The sequence below is a fragment of the Pan troglodytes genome, chromosome 12 (genome assembly GCF_028858775.2).
Source record: "Pan troglodytes isolate AG18354 chromosome 12, NHGRI_mPanTro3-v2.0_pri, whole genome shotgun sequence".
NCBI classification, from domain to species: domain Eukaryota; kingdom Metazoa; phylum Chordata; class Mammalia; order Primates; family Hominidae; genus Pan; species Pan troglodytes.
In genome coordinates this window covers 36,254,076-36,273,129 of record NC_072410.2, presented here as the reverse complement: position 1 = coordinate 36,273,129, position 19,054 = coordinate 36,254,076, and the positions used below count along the sequence as shown (strand labels likewise).

Sequence of the window (19,054 nt, the reverse complement as noted above, 5' to 3'; positions counted from 1 at the left end):
GATACCTGTGTCTGAGCTCCAACTTGTGTAACTACTGCTGCACAGTCTGAATAGGGATTCTGCTTGGAGTTCAGTCTCCTAGAGGGAGGTGAGACTGTGCCTGAATACATAAAGTGAGAAGAGGCATGAATCTGAAGTACAAATTCAAGTTACTAGGAGTGCTGAGGGGATCCAGGAACACTTCATGGGGTGGAGGACAGCATTTGCAATGAAGGCTGAACAAAGTTAATTTGAAGTCTAGTCACAGGGAGGAATGACAATAACCCCTACCTTTCGTTTTTGGTTTCAGAAGCCCTCTCCTTCCAAAGACTAAGTGATTTACTGATTTTTGCAGGACAGGTTGCTTGGAAGCGAGCTGTCAAAGGTGTTCGAGAAATGTGTGATGTGTGCGACACCACCATCTTCAACCTGCACTGGGTGTGTCCTCGGTGTGGGTTTGGAGTATGTGTGGACTGCTACCGGATGAAGAGAAAGAATTGCCAACAGGGTGAGAACCGATTTGATTCTCCTCCAGCCCCTCTACACAGTTAAATCAAGTGTTTTTGTTGATTTGTGTTTGGCGGGTTTCTTGAAGCATGTGGAGCCAGAGTCTGTAAAGAACAGTTACTACAAATCAGTTATTTGCAGGTGCTGCTTACAAGACTTTCTCTTGGCTAAAATGTGTGAAGAGTCAGATACATGAACCAGAGAACTTAATGCCCACACAGATCATTCCTGGAAAAGGTATTTCATGTGCTGCAGTGATTTTCTTTCCCCTTGTCTTGGTTAACTCATGGGAGCTGGTAGTTGTGTTTTCCTTTATTACTCGTTAAGTTTATTTTAGTGTGTATTGTAAGTTGTCCAGAAATATATTAGATAATTCCTCCAACACTTTTCGAGTCAAGTTTTGTGGGATAGTTTTGTAGTAGAAAAGAAAATGCATTTTGGGGAAGGCCTCTGGAGCCGAATGAAAAGGAGGGAGTGGGAAAAGTAATCCTGTGGGGAATGCCAGCTTCTGCTCTGTAATGTTGAGGTTGAAAGTACCTAATATCCTTGTTCAGATGTTTGCCTCTGCCCTTTCTTTAGCACTCTATGATGTTGGAGACATTGTTCATTCTGTAAGAGCGAAATGGGGAATAAAGGCAAACTGCCCTTGTTCAAACAGGCAATTCAAACTCTTTTCAAAACCAGCCTCAAAGGAAGACCTAAAACAGGTATTTACTGCTTATGTTAAATTCAGCATCTCTTGTAATTGTCATTTGTCTGTTTTTCAAATAACCCAAGGATTTCTATCAGTGCATTTGAAAGGAACCTGGGGATAGCTATCAGTGGAAAGAGAGAGAGAAAGAATTCATACAGTTCATGTGACAGTTCAGAGACCCGTTCTGACTTTTCACATTACTTTCGTAGACTCTACTGTGGCCTCTTTTAGTAGGTTTTACATTTTTGTTTCTTGAAAAAGCAAAAAGTTCTAAAGTAGTCTACCTAATAAGTAGCTGTCGAATTTGTAAAGGGTTTAAAAAATTTTTTTGTGTATTTTGCAGAATTAAAATTATTAAGATAAGCTTTAACATTTTTAAAATTACTAAATATATTTTGCCTGTGTTTATGCAGAGTTGAAGGAAATGATGAAATGAACCTTTAGTTGCCCATCACGCAATGTAAAAAATGTTAATTTTCTCAGTCCTCATGTCTCTCCTTGGTGGCATCCCTCTCCTCCCCACCATCACATGTACGTCTTGCTGTCCCTTCTCCCCCTCGTTCCAGTAATCAGTATGCCGCATTGTGTTTAATAATCAGAAATTTACATTTCTATAAAGCTGTGGTGTCATGGGCAGGATGGGAGAGCAGAAGACTTATAATATTTGGAGTCAGAACTGAATTTGAGTTCTTTTCCTTCCACGTGCTAGTTGTGTTACTTTGGCTGAAGTGAGCTGGTTTCTATGTGCTTCAGCTTCCTCATCAGTAATATAGAAATAAGAAGCAATATTGATGATTGGGCATCACAGAATTACATCACATGTAAAGAGAGGGCCTAGACCACAACAGGGGTTTGAATATTTTTTTTTCCTCCTTCTTATGTATGTATAAACTCACTCTTGCCAGTTTTTAAAATTATTTTCTTCTACAGCAGTCATCTTAGATTTAATTTATGGGTTCTTTTAAGAGCTCCTCATCACATTTTTAAAGCTAAGTCAAAATAGCATTTTCTCTTTCTCTGCATCCCATTTCCTTCTGAAATCACCGCTTTACCTTTCCTGCCTGCGTCATTTATTCGTTTTTAACCATGTTTTCTGTGCCTATCCTGAATTCTGGGATGAGTTCATAGGGGAGACAGGCACAAACTGGTCATTTTAAACCAGCATGGTACATAGAGTAATAGGGATAGGTACCAGCAGGGGCTGGTGAAAGGGTGCGGGGGGTAATACCTTGCTGTGTTTAAGTTGCTGACATCTCTCCTACCTTTTAGTTATTCTCTACTAGTGTGGGATTACTGCAGCTGTGGGGATACCCAGGGCTAACTATTAGGTGGTTTTGTTCTGGATATTTATCTTACTTGTTGGTCGGCTATTAGGAGAGAAGAAAAGAAAAAGGAAGCTGTCTTTCTTCAGCTTATGTAAAATCGTCCTTTAATGCTTAACACAGACTTCTTTAGCTGGAGAAAAACCGACTCTTGGTGCAGTGCTCCAGCAGAATCCCTCAGTGTTGGAGCCAGCAGCTGTGGGTGGGGAAGCAGCCTCCAAGCCAGCCGGCAGCATGAAGCCTGCTTGTCCAGCCAGCACATCTCCTCTAAACTGGCTGGCCGACCTAACCAGCGGGAATGTCAACAAGGAAAACAAGGGTGAGTGTTTCCTGCTTTCGTGTTTGTTCTTGAGTATTTTAGTCCATTCGTGGAAGGACTTGAGAGAACAGTGGTTAGAAGTCGTGTGGAATGGAAAGTGCTTCTCTGGAGTCATCCTGGAACCTGCCACAAATGAAAGTGTTTTTGAAATGCAGCACCAAAGAGGAGAAATTTTGCTGCATTAAAATTTAGGGACTTCCACCTTCTGGCTGTGTTACAGAAGAGAAGAATTGCAGGCCACCTCTTTCATGCAAAGATCTGGAACAAAATTTTAATGAATCAAATTTGACACTGTAAATGAAGGAATATTTTAATGTTAGACTACATCTGAATTTCTGGAAAAACCTTTATATAGCTTTAAAAATGTGATAAGGAGCTCTTAAAAGAACTCATAAATTAAGTCTAAGATGACTGTTGTAGAAAAAAATAATTTGAAAAGCTGGCAAGAGCACAGCTGGTGAGTTTATACATACCTTAGAAAGAGGAGAAAGAATATTCAAACCCCTGTTGTGGTCCAGGCCCTCTCTTTACATGTGATGTAATTCTGAAATGCCCAATCATCAATATTGCTCATTATTTCTGTATTACTGATGACGAAGCTGAAGCACATAGAAACCAGCTCATTTGAGCCGAAGTAAGACAGTTAGCAAGTGGCCGGAAGAGAATTCAAGTTTTTCAAGGTTTTTCCAGAAATGAAGATATAGTCTGACATTCAAAAATGTAGAAGAATCATGGGACAAGATGCAGGAAAACATTAAGTAAAATTCAGTACCTGTTAATGATTTACAAAAAACTTCTTAAATTAAGAACATTCTTAATCAAGAGTTTAAACCAAAAAACAAGACTGGAGACATCATAAATAGTTGTTGAATTTTTTTTTAAATTTGTTTTGAGTTTTTTTGAGACGGAATCTTGCTGTGTACAGCCAGGCTGGAGTGCAGTGGCATGATCTTGGCTCACTGTAACACTGCACTCTGCCTCCCAGGTTCAAGCCATTGTCCTGCCTCAGCCTCCTGAATAGCTAGGATTATAGACGCCTGCCACCACGCCCTGCTTAACATTTGTATTTTTAGTAGAAATGGGGTTTTGCCATGTTGGCCAAGCTGGTCTTTGAGGTTTTCATTTGTTTGGTTTTGTTTTTTTTTTTTAAACAGTTTTTATGTTCAAGAACAAGACAAAGGATATCTGTTTTCACTCTTTATTAAGCATTGTACTGGAAGTCCTGGTCAGTGCATTCAGGGAAAAAAAATGTGTAAAGAGAATGCTGCCAATATTTGTAGACAGTACATGCAAAAAATCCAAAAGAATCTACATTTACTAAACATTTGTCAGGGTTGCTAGATACAAAGGTCAATTTACAAAATTCCATTGTACTGGATAGTTACTGTTTTTAACATCAGTGAGGAATCCTTGTCTAAGTAAATCATATCATTCATACTTACTCCCTAAAGTATTTTTTTTGTTTCAGTAAATAGAAAGCAAGTTCTAAAGTAATTCTGCTAGTAGAATACTAATAAGGGATTTGCCTTTCAGAATGTTTTTTCATGTGGATGTTTTGGTTTTATTTTAGAAAAACAACCAACAATGCCAATTTTAAAGAATGAAATCAAATGCCTTCCACCCCTCCCACCTTTAAGCAAATCCAGCACAGTCCTCCATACGTTTAACAGCACAATTTTGACACCCGTAAGCAACAACAATTCTGGTTTCCTCCGGAATCTCTTGAATTCTTCTACAGGAAAGGTATGTGTTTGATTGTTGGTATTCCATGTTTTAAAGTTGAAGACAGAACAGGAAGAGAGTAGAGAAGTTGGAACTGAAAGTAGAAAGGAGACTGAATCACATACTTACCTTTGTGGGTTCAGAAGGCTGAGTCACTGGAGGATGGGTTTTATGGGACTATAGTTCTGAACCGGGCCACTTTCTCCTGTTACCTCACTTCTGTGAGTTGTCAAGTGGGGACAGGGGACGTACCTTTTTGCCTGGGGGTCCTGGCTTGGAATCTTCTGGATATGTAATCTATACTCATTATGGGAATGGAGTTTCTTGATGGTAAGGGAATGACATATTTGAGACTTTTGTTCTTTCTCCAATTCAGACAGAAAATGGACTCAAGAATACACCGAAAATTCTTGATGACATCTTTGCCTCTTTGGTGCAAAATAAGACGACTTCTGATTTATCTAAGAGGCCTCAAGGACTAACCATCAAGCCCAGCATTCTGGGCTTTGACACTCCTCACTATTGGCTATGTGATAATCGCTTGCTGTGCTTGCAAGACCCCAACAATAAGAGCAACTGGAATGTGTTTAGGGAGTGCTGGAAACAAGGGCAGGTAATGTAGGCCTCCCATCCTCCTGCCCTATTCAGAACCCCCTTCTCAGTTCCTTTAGCAGACTTCTGACAACCCCACCCCAGGCTTTCCCCCTCCTTCACCTCCTGTTTTATTCTTTATTGTTTCGGGTGAATATAATCAGGTCAGGATGTGGCCGTGGGTCTTACTTTTTAAAGCAGCTGGTCCTAAGCTGGACTTTTCCAGTCAGGTTTTTGTTGCTTCCTACCAGTCCCCGCTGGGTTTTTGACAAGGGCATCCAGGCTTGGTGATTCCTATGGTAAACTTCAGCAGAGGAAGTGAGAGTGTGACTACAGGCTGATGGGATTTGGGAGATTAGACAAAGTGTGGTACAAAATCATGCACCCCTCTTACCTGAATGAAAAGCCTGTGCTGAAGGCAATTCTAGGTGGGCTAGGGCCGTGTGGTGTCACATAGTCCCCAGGTGCCTGCTTCAAAGGGCAGCGTTGTTGGATCTTAAGTGCCGGTTAATATCTTTAGGAGAATTTCTAGGCCTGCTTCTGTGCTTTCTTGTTTTGGTTCTGTTTTCTGGATCTTTGGCTTCTCTGTTTGGCCAGATAGGGTCTTTGCTAAAGGAACACTCTGCTCTTGGACAAGAATTTGGGAGAATTGCCAAACAGAAAGATGTGAGTGTTTAACCAAAAATAAATTTCCAAAATGTTTTTCTCCATCCAGTGTACTAATAGGATTTGCTCATTTAATCACATATAGACAAGAAACAAAATGATGGGCTGAATACAGTTTATCGGCAGGCTTTCTTTCTTGCTTGTCAATATTTTAATGTTAGACTATTTCATGTAAAGGTTAGAGCTTCTGGGTTGTCTTAGACGGCCAAAAGATTTGGCACCCTCACACAGCCAGTAGTAGTGAGGGGTGTCACAGGCCATATTCCTGCTTGGCAATAACAGGCTCAAGTACGGTGGGGTCAGTCACCCTGTTTCACTGGTGACTGGTGTCACTGGACACTCCTTCCAGCGCTTGCCTTCTTCACAGTCCGTCTTGCTGTAAGTAATGAGATCTTACTAGGAAAGGTGATCCTTTCTCCTAGATGCTTACCCATGTAGTTTGAGAGCAAGGGTGTGTAGCAGATGAATGGTGAAGGTTGGAGGTGCTTTGGGAGCTCAGAGAACTAAGCCGAAACTGTCACATCACCATCTGAGACAGAGCACCAGCTCCATGGAAATATACCAATAGCAGTGTGAAGAGGGACTGCCTTCGGGAGTGGGGACAGAGGTGGCAGAGTTCAGACTAAAGTTTTCCTTCTCTTCATTTAGCCAGTGATGGTGTCTGGAGTGCATCATAAATTGAACTCTGAACTTTGGAAACCTGAATCCTTCAGGAAAGAGTTTGGTGAGCAGGAAGTAGACCTAGTTAATTGTAGGACCAATGAAATCATCACAGGAGCCACAGTAGGAGACTTCTGGGATGGATTTGAAGACGTTCCAAGTATGTATGAAAGATCTTTTAAGGGGGTTGGGGATGTGAAAGGAGGGGACACAGGAATGGCAGGAGTCTGAGACCCATCAGTGGCAGCCGCAGCATTTTCCAGGATTTTGGAGTTTAAAATTAACGTGTCTCCTCCCCTTCCTTGTTACAATGTTTATGCTTTTAAACCCCGAGGCATTATTACCTGTTCTGTTGGTCTTTGTTGTCCCTGGACAGAACATCAGATAGGGTCAGTCTCTCTCTCTGAGCAGAATAAGTAATTTCTGTTGCATGCTGGCCTCAGAAAAATGGGTTTACTAAACTAAACACCTGTGACCCTTGATGGTTGACGTGCATTGCTGTTGGTTAGTTGGGATGCTGCTCACTTCTTCTGGAACACTGTAGAGGAGGAGCAGATTGGATCGATGACAGCTGTCGAAACACCACCTACATGCAGTGGGCAAAAGGGAGCGGCTGAATCTCCCAAGAATGAGTAGCAGCTTAATAAGCTTCTAGGAAAGACAAGGCCCTGACACAGATCCATTAGTTGGTGATCTTTATTTTGCTGCACCTTGCTGCCTCCTGGGTACAAAAGGATTTCTTTACACTGCAGAAATAAAATGGTGGATAGTTGGTAGGAGGGGAAAATTAAGGAAAAGTAATATTTGTATACTAAATTTATCAGGTTATGAAAATTTTGCAGAGACATATTTTATTTGTATTGTTGAGGCATAAAATGCTAATTTGTCATTTATTTTGGTCTGTTTCTGAATTATAAATAGTAACAGTTCATTCTGTTTACCTTTCAGATCGTTTGAAAAATGAAAAAGAACCAATGGTGTTGAAACTTAAGGACTGGCCACCAGGGGAAGATTTTAGAGATATGATGCCTTCCAGGTATGATTATGAAGGTGGGGAGAGATGATTCTGTCCTTCACTTGGTAGGATAAATTCTTTTTTGAGGTAGTGAGAAAACAGTTTTCAAGAAAATAACAAAAGTTCTGTAATTATACTGCCACTGATTTTTCATTTCTAGTCTGTAGTCATTGGAGGCATGTTTATTTTTAGATGAGATGAAGAAGTGATTGGCTTTTAGGCCTGGCTGACTAATGGAACACCACAGATTTTCCATGGTAGGCCCTGCTAGAGAAGAGGCTCACTTTTTCTTACAAGGCTGATTTGGAGGCAGTTGTGGAATCTGACCTGTCAGGGTCAGGACAATGTAGTCACAGCACTGAGTTAGACAAGAAGACATCTACTGGGTAGATCTGTTTTCCTGACTGAGCTTGAAACTTTGAAAAGGGTGTCACAACTAATCAATGATATATCTCTAAGCATAACTTTTTGTCTAGAATTTATTGCTGAGATCTTTTGTCTGAACGGTTACAGCTGATTTTGACACATTGGTGTGTTGTAGGAGAGAGAGAAGACATGTTTGTAACTGCTGTAATTCTCATCTTAAACATTTGATGGCTCTCTCAGTCTGCATGATCACAGATGTATTTGTTCCTTTTGGTGTAGAAGGAACAAAACAGGTTACACAATAATGAATTAGAAAAGCAATCTTACTTTGCAAATTCCTGGTTCTGTTGTTCTAGGTTTGATGATCTGATGGCCAACATTCCACTGCCCGAGTACACAAGGCGAGATGGCAAACTGAATTTGGCCTCTAGGCTGCCAAACTACTTTGTTCGGCCAGATCTGGGTCCCAAGATGTATAATGCTTATGGTAAGGAGGAGATGGCTAACTTTAAAATGGAAATAAAACAATTCAAAATGTTTGGAAAATTGATTTTGTGGGAGAGGTGGAAAACACCCATAATCCTAATGCGTAATACAGCCATAGCTTTCATTTTTACATATTTCCTTTCGTTCCCTGGCCACATGTTTGTGTGTTTCATTTTCATAGTTGCAGTTGTAGGGCATATGCAGTTTTGTGTTTTTCCCTTTACTGTACCTAATTTTACATTGTAAAATCTTTACATGTTACTTAATAGTCTTTAGATGACTTTTAATGGTGTGTGATACATCATTGAGAGAATGTACTTTTATTAGTGATTTCAGTGTTCGGACATTTAGGTCAATCTGCTAGCATTCTAGCTGTCTTAACATCTGCTACAATTAAATGCAGTGTTCTGTGTTGTTGAGTAGAAGTTAGTTACTTAGGATTCAAAGTACCCTTTGAGTTGGACTTTTATTCTTTTGACATGACTCAATACTCACTGTCTAACAAGGACGATGCCTAGGATAAAGATTGGTTTCTCCATTTACCAGAGCTTTCTTTTATCATCATTATAACTGAGATCTTCGTCAGTTTTACACATGGCCTTTAATTAGGGCTGGATTCGAGTTGGCCATTTTGAAGGAAGTATGTATTGTTGAATGCAGTTCTAGTTGTTTGAATATTTCAGTGAATTTTATTTACTCATTTTTACTATTTGGCCCCTACTTTTCCAGTCCTCCTGGAAATTACTTATTTCTTCCTGCCATAATTACTTCCATGTCATTTTCCATTTCTAGCCTTAGACCTGTCAGTGTCTTTCTCAAAAAGGACAAGGTCTGTTGTTGTCTTCGCTATGTTTTCCAAAGACTGTTGGGGGAGGGAAGGGAAGGAGGGCCAAGGACTCCAGCCCCACAATTCTGTTACGGTTGAGTCAGCTCAGGGAACCACTAGGAGTGTAGTTGGGGACTGTTGTGACAGGGGAGTGTTTTTGTTTGCAAGCTCCCAGCAGTCTCCATGCCCAAGATAGTTCTGCCAGGGTAGGGGTACCAGAGAAATTGTGTGTGGGTGAGAAGACCCGGTGGGCACAAGGCCTCTTGCCTGTTCCTCACTTCTCAGGTCTCTGTTGGTGAGTCCTCCATGTGCTGTGGGTCTGCAGTGTGCTCTCTCGAGGTCCTGTCCCTCGAGCCCCGCAGAGACTGATTAAAGCAGCTGCATGGTTGGGATCTTGGGCAAACTTAAGTATATAAGAGCATTTTCCCAATAAATTGTATAGTTTATCCATGCTTTATAGAAATCCTGAAGCTTTAAAGGTGGGTATCTGAGAAATTTTCAAAAGAATTGCTTGCATGGTTTAACTAGCTTGGCAGCGGGTCTTTCCCCCTAGACACTAATAGATGGCAGTGTTACTCTATAAAAGCTTTTCCTATGACAAAATGGTTCCCATCCAGAAGTAAGCATTCAGGGGATGAAAATAATGATGTGTTCATTTTCAAACACCTTATATCTTATTGTAAACATCATTAAAGAGTGGTCTTTTCAAAGGTTGCGTGATTGAGCTGTGACTCTTCAATGGGAGTAAGTGCAAAGGCTCTTTGGAGAGATCATATAATCCAGCCTCTCTTCAGTTCCTGCAACACCCCCCATTTTGCAAATGAGGACCAGGACTTGCGGACAGTAGAAGGGGCATTGACTTGTTCAGGATCTCCAAGGGGCAGCTAGTGGCAGGTCTGAAACTAGTACTTAGATCTCCTAATTTCCAAGCTAGAGCCCATTTCCCTACTCTTCCCCCACTCTTAACTCCCCATCACCCAACAGCCCCTACTGTTTCAGCTTTTTTTCCCCCTTAAAAGTCCATGGTGTTTTGTTTCAGGATGTTTTGTTGTCTAGCACTCCTTTCCCTTTGACCATTATGTTTTTACAATTTTGGTTTCATCTGAGTTTACCATGGTTTAGAGTCTGGTTTTATCAATGTACAGTTACCCATGACTGGGATCCAGTGGACTTTGGGCCAGTGGCTGGGCAGCAGTTATTTCCTTGCTCGTTTTGCACTGTGGCACTGGCCGGATCAGCAGGCAGCCAGTCCTGCTGAGGCTTTGCCTCCTAGTCTCCTTTCCTTACTTTTCTTGCCAGCTCCATCCTCTTCCTATTGCCCTTAGTCTAACCACCATCTTCAAGTTTGTGTTTATCGTTTGCTTATATTTACAATTTAACATATATATTTGTATTCCTGCACAATATTCTTTCAGTTTTTAGCCTGCTTTTGAACTTCATATAAATAGAATCAGATTTTTTATATTCATCCATGCTGTCATATGTCATCCATGTGTTCATTTCATTCATTTTATTTCTATTACATTAATTGCTTTTTTCTGAAATTTTGCTTTTTACTGTGGAACTATTTTTCAAATACAGTGAAAACTTGAGAGTCTGGTAGTGACTCCATATAACTTATCACCCAGTTATATAACAGCTTTTAACTTTTTGCCATAATTGTTTCATTGTCTTCTCTCTTTATGTTTTTTCATCATCCTCTCATCTATCCTATGATTTCACCCTAATACCAAACGCTTTACCTACTCCTAGGACTGATATTTCAGCAAGCTGGAAAGAAAGGAAAGTACAACAGGGCTCTGGGGGCCCTGGTCCCAAGCTGGAGTGAAGAAATGTGCCCTCTCAAAAGTATAGCCCCTCTAAAACCAAAGCCCCAGGCAAACCAGAGATAAAGCCTTCCTCCGAAACAGTATTATGGGGCGTTTTCAGAGGCTGGCAGGTTAGAAAACAGCCGCTGCTTGCTCACTACAAGCTGTGCTTCTCCCTACTGCCCAGTCTAAGAAGCAGAGTCCTGGTGTTAGAATGGGTTGCCCAAAGTGACTGCAGGGTAAGCTTCAGGATGATTGTTGAGCAAGGTGAGCCTTCTCCTGTGAGCAAGGAATTAGCCACAGACTATGAACACTGTGGGGGACCTGTCTTTCTGGCTCACTCCTCACCCCTCCTCTTTTACAGTTGAGAGAACCAAGGAATGCATCGGGCAGTATTCCTTCTTATACTCATGATAGCCATTTGACGTTCCAGGTTTATGTGTGTGTGTGGGTGGGTGCTTTCCCTTGGACTCCCCATCTCGAGTGGTCCTTGGGCTTTGTCTCTTGCCCCAGAACTCCTAGGCTGTGGCAACAATCAAAGCCTGAGCTCACTTGATCTAGCAGATGTCCTTTTGGCAAATCCCAGCTTCGGAAGCCTGCTTTACCACTTCCATTTCCTGCTGTTTTTGGCTTCTGAGTATTCCTTCTTTTCTTGCTAGCACATCAATTGGTTAAAGAATTTTTTTGCAATAATTTGATCCAGAATTTTTATTCTCAGCAGAAGAGTCAATCAGGGACCTACCATCCCCCGGGTAGGTAGTGGAAAGACTGTGGCAGCCTTTGTTGTCTTTTGTAAAACTTAAGGCACTTTGTTTTTGCAGGATTAATCACTCCTGAAGATCGGAAATATGGAACAACAAATCTTCACTTAGATGTATCTGATGCAGCTAATGTCATGGTCTATGTGGGAATTCCCAAAGGACAGTGTGAGCAAGAAGAAGGTAGGGTGCTGAGCATAAAAGGAGGGCTTACTCTTTGAGCCAGGGCCTGTGGTCTGATATCTGCTTTCTCTTCTTGCTCTAGAAGTCCTTAAGACCATCCAAGATGGAGATTCTGACGAACTCACAATAAAGCGATTTATTGAAGGAAAAGAGAAGCCAGGAGCACTGTGGCACATATATGCTGCAAAGGACACGGAGAAGATAAGGGAATTTCTTAAAAAGGTGTGCTGCTTATGGCATGTGTGAACAGAGGCATAAGGAATAGCAATATTATGTTACTACATGTGGTGAACTGACTGGCTTGGCTAGGGGAATTGTCACAACCTGAAAAGTTAAATCTGTACCTGTCAGATTGAATAGGCTGAAGGTGGTTGCTAAGGAATAAGGATTCTAAATGATTAGGGTTACACTTCCAAAAAAAGCAGGCCTTGTCTTTTATGTCTGTGTTTTGTGTTAGAGTGCATTTAGAGATTTTTCTCTGCTTTCAAGTTAGAAGTTAGTTCATCTGATCATCTCCCAGCATATATCTGTTTTTACTGCCTTGAGAATCCGAGCACTTCAGACGTTCATGTATCCTTGGCCCTGAGTGACTATGTTCTGAGTGAGTTACTAAGTTTGGTTTTGTCCACTGTCATGTAGCAAGTGGCCCTACTTGTTATTAGCAAGGGATGCAGGGATTTGGAAGATTCTAGGTTTCCCCTGTAGTTGGCAGGTTTTTTTTCAGCAAGGGCTATGTGTGGAAATTCTAGGCAACTAGAAAGATGAGTCGTGTTCAGTTTTAAAATTGTTTGGCAATGAGGCTGCCGGTTGCAACTCAGGTGTCTTTGGCTGATATTCTTCAGTCATTCATGAGTCTTGGATATGAACATTCCTAACCTGTTAGCTGGCCCCAAGTATGTCTTTAACAAGCATTTGTTTGAGTCAAAGTGTTTCTGGCTAAGGATCATTTGGCTCTTCCAGAAAACCGGCTTGGTCACCATATTGTTCTTTTGATATTGTCACTCTGAGTCTCTGCTTTACCAGTTACTAGATGAAGGATAAACAAGTCTAATCTGCAGCTGTCTTTGGGACTGTTTTGTAAGTCAGATTAAGTAAAGGCAGGTTTCTAATAACTTTAAAACAAGTTCATTTATAAGGATACTGAGCCTACTTATGTTTAAAAATCTAGACTAAAATATTGTTTAAATACAGTATTTACAAACTTATGCAGAGCCTGTCAGTCATGGTTTATGGGAACTGACATCATATTTTCTTTGTCATTCTTCTGTTGGTTCATTCAGCTGAAGTCTTTGATACTACTAGTCTTTTTCTGCCAATGGGGGCACTTAAGTTGAAGAAGGCCTGACATTTATGAACTGCCAACACTGTTTAGAGGAAAAAAATGGCTTATTGGGCCTTAGCATGTTACTGAGTTGCATAATATTTTGAATGTATTCTAGGTATCAGAAGAGCAAGGTCAAGAAAACCCAGCAGACCACGATCCTATTCATGATCAAAGCTGGTATTTAGACCGATCATTAAGAAAACGTCTTCATCAAGAGTATGGAGTTCAAGGCTGGGCTATTGTACAGTTTCTTGGGGATGTGGTGTTTATCCCGGCAGGAGCTCCACATCAGGCAAGAATCATTACTTTTTCTTTAATCTCTTTATATCATGAACTTTTGGGTTTGTTACTGATATATTACTTGGTGTTTTTCAGGTTCATAACTTATATAGCTGCATCAAAGTGGCTGAAGATTTTGTTTCTCCAGAGCATGTTAAACACTGCTTCTGGCTTACTCAGGAATTCCGATATCTGTCACAGACTCATACCAATCATGAAGATAAATTACAGGTAAAAATAGCACCAATTCCTAGCATTCTTTGGCTATGGCTATGGCTTCATGGCCCATTCTTCACCTTATAAAGACAGTCAGTGAATTTGGCCATATTGTACTTAGTACACAGTGAGTCGAGGAACTTGCTTTATATCTAGTACTACTATCTACTTAAGTGAGAGAGGAACAAGAGGAAATCTCACCTTGGTTTGATTTGATATTGTTTAGAATCTATAAGGGACTGTCCCCACAGAGAAAGGCCTTAGTACTGAAAATGAATAGATGTGACTTCTGATCTTGGCCCAGCTGCCTGTCGGGGTCTTGAACACAGTGCTTAACCTTCAGTGCTGCAGTGTTCTCATCACTCTTAGGTAGAGCAGAACTGAACCTCTGAGACTCAAAGAGGTCTGAGGGGGTGGTATTTTCAAAAGGATTTCAGTAATGAATTATGTAACATAATTTCATGTTTGGAAAATAAGGGAAAAATAATAAAAGCTGTACCTTGGAACTTGCCTCTCCCTGTACTCACTGTGAGTAGGTCTACGTGGTATCAAAACCTCTAAAAGGGGGTAAATGAGTTCTTGAAATCATGGGTTTAAAATGTATGTGAAATACTGGTCTGAAGGAGCCCAGGGACCTTTTGCAATGTTGACATTTCATACGAATATTGAATTTTAAATTCTGAGAGAAGGTAATAAAATTGGTAGGAGGAAGCTTATTCTTAGTGACAGGTTTTAGATTTAAATGTAAAATGCCCATATTTTCTCCTACTATTTTTAGGTGAAGAATGTTATCTACCATGCAGTGAAAGATGCAGTTGCTATGCTGAAAGCCAGTGAATCCAGTTTTGGCAAACCTTAAATCTCCCTGCACATTGGAAATGAATTACAGGCAGCTGTTCAAACTCTTCAGGCAGGATTCCTGTGGACTTTGAGATTCATGTTACCTCATCTTCTTTTTTAAACTGTACCCAACTTGTGAGGGTACTCTGTCTAATGTATATTTCTAGTGTTTACAGACAGTAAATGTGTATATGTAGTAACTATTTACAGAACATGCATCCTTAAACTGTGACTTCTCACCTAGTGCAGAACTTTTACCAGGCTGTAAAAGCAAAACCTCATATCAGCTCTGGAACAATACCTGCAGTTACTCTTCAGCTGTTTGGACAACTTAGATTGGGTTTATAACTATTAGGAATCACTGCACAGTTTATTTGGGTTGTGTTTTGTGTCTGAGTCCCCTCCCTCATCCCTTAGGGTCCAGAAGAGCAATGGAGGAAGTGACAGCTAATGTTGCAGTTCTTATTGTATGGCATAGGACTGGCATTATATAGCAGAAATCAACTACTGTACAATTTCTTGAGGTTAACCATCTTTAGTTAAATGGAATTTTAATTTAAATGATGCTTTGCTAATTTTAAGTGTTAAGCATTTTGCATTAAAATATTCATATAATATTTTGGCTCAGTTTATTGGCATTATCCTCTCATTGTGGTTTCAACACAACTTTCTTCAAATGCAGGTGTAATGGATTGCTCCAAGAACTCTTCTTAAAAGCAAAGAAATTAGATGCTATAGTGATTTTCTTAGTGATTATTACAAAGCTAACATGGAAATTTCTGCTCAGCCAGGTAGAAACCCTGTCACACTTTGTCAAGGAAACACCACCAATTAATTAAATTTAGAAACAGGAATTAACCAAGAAACCAAATAGTGCCAGGTTAAATGGTTCTAAAAAGGTAAGTAATGAAACACTTTGTTTGTTTTATGGCCCTTCATAATGTTAAGTAAGTTTATGAAGGAAAATGAAATTATAAGTTCTAGGACAGTACTACCTAAAATATTCATCTCTGTGAAGGAAAAAAATTCACAAAGAAGCGCCTTTCTTTAGCCCACTGATTCTCCTAGGCCACTCTTTCATTTAATTTCTTTAAAAAAAGGAATTAAACATAGAAATCAGATAGATAGTACATAGACAAAGCCTAGAACCTGAGTTTTAACTTGTGAGCTGAGTAGGAGGCCAGAGGATCCGTATTAAATTTAAGAACCCATTGCCAAATCTAAGGTCAAAGATTTGCTCTAATGTTTTCTTCTAGGAGTTTTAAAATTTTAGCCCTTAAATTAAGTCTTTGACCTATTTTGAGTTAATTATTAAATATGGTGTAAAGATTCAACTTCATTTTTTTGAATATGGATATCCAGTTTTCCCAGCAACATTTGTCAAACACTGTTCTTTCCCCCATTGAATGGTCTTGGCACTCTAGTTAAAAATCAATTGATCGTAGATGGGAAAGCATATTACTAGGCTCTCATATTCCATTGGTCTGTGTATCTGTCTTTATGCCAATACTGCACTGTTTTGATTTCTGCTACTTTGTAGTAAGTTTTAAAATCAACAACTGTGAGTTCTCCAACTTTGGTCTTCTTTTTCATGATTGTTTTAATCAGGGTCACTGGAAATTCCATATGAATTCTGGCATAGGTTTTTTTATTTCTGCAAAAAACACCATCTGGGTATTAATAGAGATTGCATTGAACCTGTATGTTCCTTTGGGTGTCATCTTAACAATCTACTTCTTGCAATCCATGAGCATGGGATGCTGTGTTTCCATTTATTGGTGTCTTCTTTAATTTCTTTCAGCAATGTTTTGTAGTTTTCAGTTGCATGAGTTTTGTACCTTCATGGTTAAATTTATTCCTAGGTATTTTATTCTTTTTTTGCTATGATAAATGAAATTATTTTTCTTTTTGTATTGCTAGCATTTATAAATGCAACTGATTTTTGGCGTTGGTTTGTATTTTGCAGCTATACATATAAAATCATGCCATCCGTGAACAGGGATAATTTTACTTACTCCTGTATATAATCTGGATACCTTTCTTTTTCTTGCCTAATTGCTCTGGCTAGAATTTTCAGTTCCATGTTGAATAAAAGTAGTGAAAGTGGGCATCCTTGTCTTGTTCCTCATCTTTAGGGGAAAGCTTTCAGAGTGATTTAGCTGTGTATTTTTCATCTGTGGCCTTTATGCTGTTAAGGAAGTTCTCTTCTATTTCTTAAGTTTTTATTGTTTGCTTTTTTTATCCTGAAAGGGTGTTGGATTTTGTCATATGCTTTTTTCTGCAACAGTAGAAACCACGTGGTTTTTCCTCCATTCTTCATTCTATTAATGTGGCATATACATTGAATAATTTTCATATGATGAACCACCTGTGTATTCAAATATCACTTGGTTGTGGTGTATAGTCCATTTAATAGGTTACTGGACTTGGTTTTCTAGTATTTGGAAGATGTCTGCATCTGTAACCATAAGGGTTTGTTTTAGTTTTTCTTGTGGTATCTTTGTCTGAAATTGGTATCAGGATATTGCTGATATATTGAGATACAATTGTTTATAGCATTCTCTTAAAATCCTTTTTATTTGTGTAAAGTGGGTGGTGGTTTCTCCTATTTCGTATCTGATCTTAGTAATTTCTGCCCTCATCCTCATTCTCCTATAGTCAGTCTAGCTCTAGGCTTGTTAATTTTGTTGGTATTTTTATAGAACTGTCTTTTGATTTTGTTGATTTTGTTGATTTTCTGTACTATTTTTCTGTTTCCAATTTCATTTATATCTGCTCTAATCTTTGTTCTTCGGCTAGCCCTGGGTTTAGTTTGTTCCTTTTTTTTTCTGGTTCCTTAAGGTGTACAGTTAGGTTATTGCTATGGTCTGAATGTTGTTGACTCTCAAAATTCATATATTGGAATCTAATATCCAATGTAAGAGTATTAAGAGGTGGAGCCTTTGGAAAGTAAGTTACGAGGGCGTGAACTTCATGAGTGGGATTAGGGCCCTTATCAAAGAGGCTCAAGCAAGTTCCCCTAACCTTTCGGGAATGTGAAAACACAACTAGAAGGCACCATCCATGAAGCAGAGAGCAAGCCCTTACCAGACACCAAATCTGCTGCCCAAATCTTGTGCTTTCCAGCCTCTGGAAAACCTGTGGTACTGTGAGCAATAAATTTGTTTTTGTTTTATAAATTACCCAGTCTAAACTATATTGTTATAGGAGTCTGAATGGACTATGACAATTATTGATACGAAATCTTTCTTCTCATTTAATATAGGTATTTATAACCATAAATTTCCTTCTGAGCATTATTTTTGCTGCCTCCCCTATGTTTTGGCATGTTGTGTTTTCATTTTCATTTATCTCAGGTTTTTTTTTTGTTGTTGTTGTTGTTTGAGACAGAGTCTTGTTCTGTCACCAGGCTGGAGTGGAGTGGTGCGATCTCAGCTCACTGCAGCCTCTGCCTCCTGGGTTCAAACGATTCTCCTGCCTCAGCCTCCCAAGTAGCTGGCACTGCAGGTACGTGCCACCATGCCCAGCTAATTTTTGTATTTTTGGTAGAGACGGGTTTTCACCATGTTGGCCAGGGTGGTCTCAATCTCTTGACCTCATGATACGCCCACCTCGGCCTCCCAAAGTGCTGGGATTACAGGCGTGAGCCATGTCTCAGGTATTTTCTAATTTCCCTTGTGATTTCTTCCTTGACCCTTTGATTGTTTAAGATTGTGTTAATTTCCACATATTTGTGAATTTTTTAGTTTTCCTCTGTTACTGATTTCTAATTTTATTCCATCCTGGTTGGCAAAGATATTTTGTATACTTTCAGTCTTTTTAAATTTCTTGAGACTTGTTTTGTGCCCATATGGTTTATGCTGGAGAATGTCCCATTTGCATTTGAGAACAATGTATATTTTGCTGTTGTTGGGTGGGTCATTCTGTATGTCCGTTGGGTCTATTTGGTATATAGTGTCATCTAAGTCCTCTGTTTCTTTATTGATGTTCTGCCTGGTTGTCATGTTCGTTATTGAAAGTGGGATATTGAAGTCGCCAGCTATTACTGTAGAACTATTTCTGTCTTCAATTCTGGCAATTTTTGCTTCATGTCTTTTGGAAGTTCTGTTGTTAGGTGCATATATGTTTATAATTATCATACCTTCTTAATGGATTGGTCCTTTTATCAACATATAATGTCCTTCTTTGGTGTCCTGAAATCTTAAACTGAAATCTGTTTTGTCTGACAATTATATAGATAACCCCAGCTTTCTCGTGGTTACCATTTCTATGGGCTCTTTTCCATCCTTTTACTTTTAACCTTTTTTTCTTTGTATCTAAATTGTCAGCATATAGGTAGATCATTTTTTTTATCCCTTCCATCTGCCTTTTAATTGGAGTTTAATACATTTAGAGTAATTAGATGACTGACTTCTGCTTTTTAGCTGTCTTCTGTATGTTTTATCTGGTTTTTGTTACTTAAAATCCCACCATTACTGCTTTATTTCATATTT

At 39.6% G+C, this 19,054-nt stretch overlaps 1 protein-coding gene across 2 annotated transcripts in view; it reads left to right on the top strand.

The window, feature by feature from the left end:
- Window positions 1-15,178, top strand: part of KDM3A (lysine demethylase 3A) — a 51,488-nt gene extending 36,310 nt beyond the window's left edge. For both annotated transcript variants that reach the window (XM_525805.8, XM_054677986.2), the window contains exons 13-26: window positions 335-487; window positions 628-723; window positions 1,066-1,193; window positions 2,626-2,821; window positions 4,392-4,564; window positions 4,920-5,156; window positions 6,449-6,620; window positions 7,409-7,496; window positions 8,198-8,328; window positions 11,783-11,902; window positions 11,985-12,124; window positions 13,342-13,518; window positions 13,602-13,736; window positions 14,500-15,178. In XM_525805.8, the coding sequence (XP_525805.4) occupies window positions 335-487; window positions 628-723; window positions 1,066-1,193; window positions 2,626-2,821; window positions 4,392-4,564; window positions 4,920-5,156; window positions 6,449-6,620; window positions 7,409-7,496; window positions 8,198-8,328; window positions 11,783-11,902; window positions 11,985-12,124; window positions 13,342-13,518; window positions 13,602-13,736; window positions 14,500-14,580 (2,027 nt within the window). In that variant the 3' untranslated portion in view covers window positions 14,581-15,178. The remainder of the gene's footprint in view (window positions 1-334; window positions 488-627; window positions 724-1,065; window positions 1,194-2,625; window positions 2,822-4,391; window positions 4,565-4,919; window positions 5,157-6,448; window positions 6,621-7,408; window positions 7,497-8,197; window positions 8,329-11,782; window positions 11,903-11,984; window positions 12,125-13,341; window positions 13,519-13,601; window positions 13,737-14,499) is intronic.
- Window positions 15,179-19,054: the final 3,876 nt, after the last annotated feature.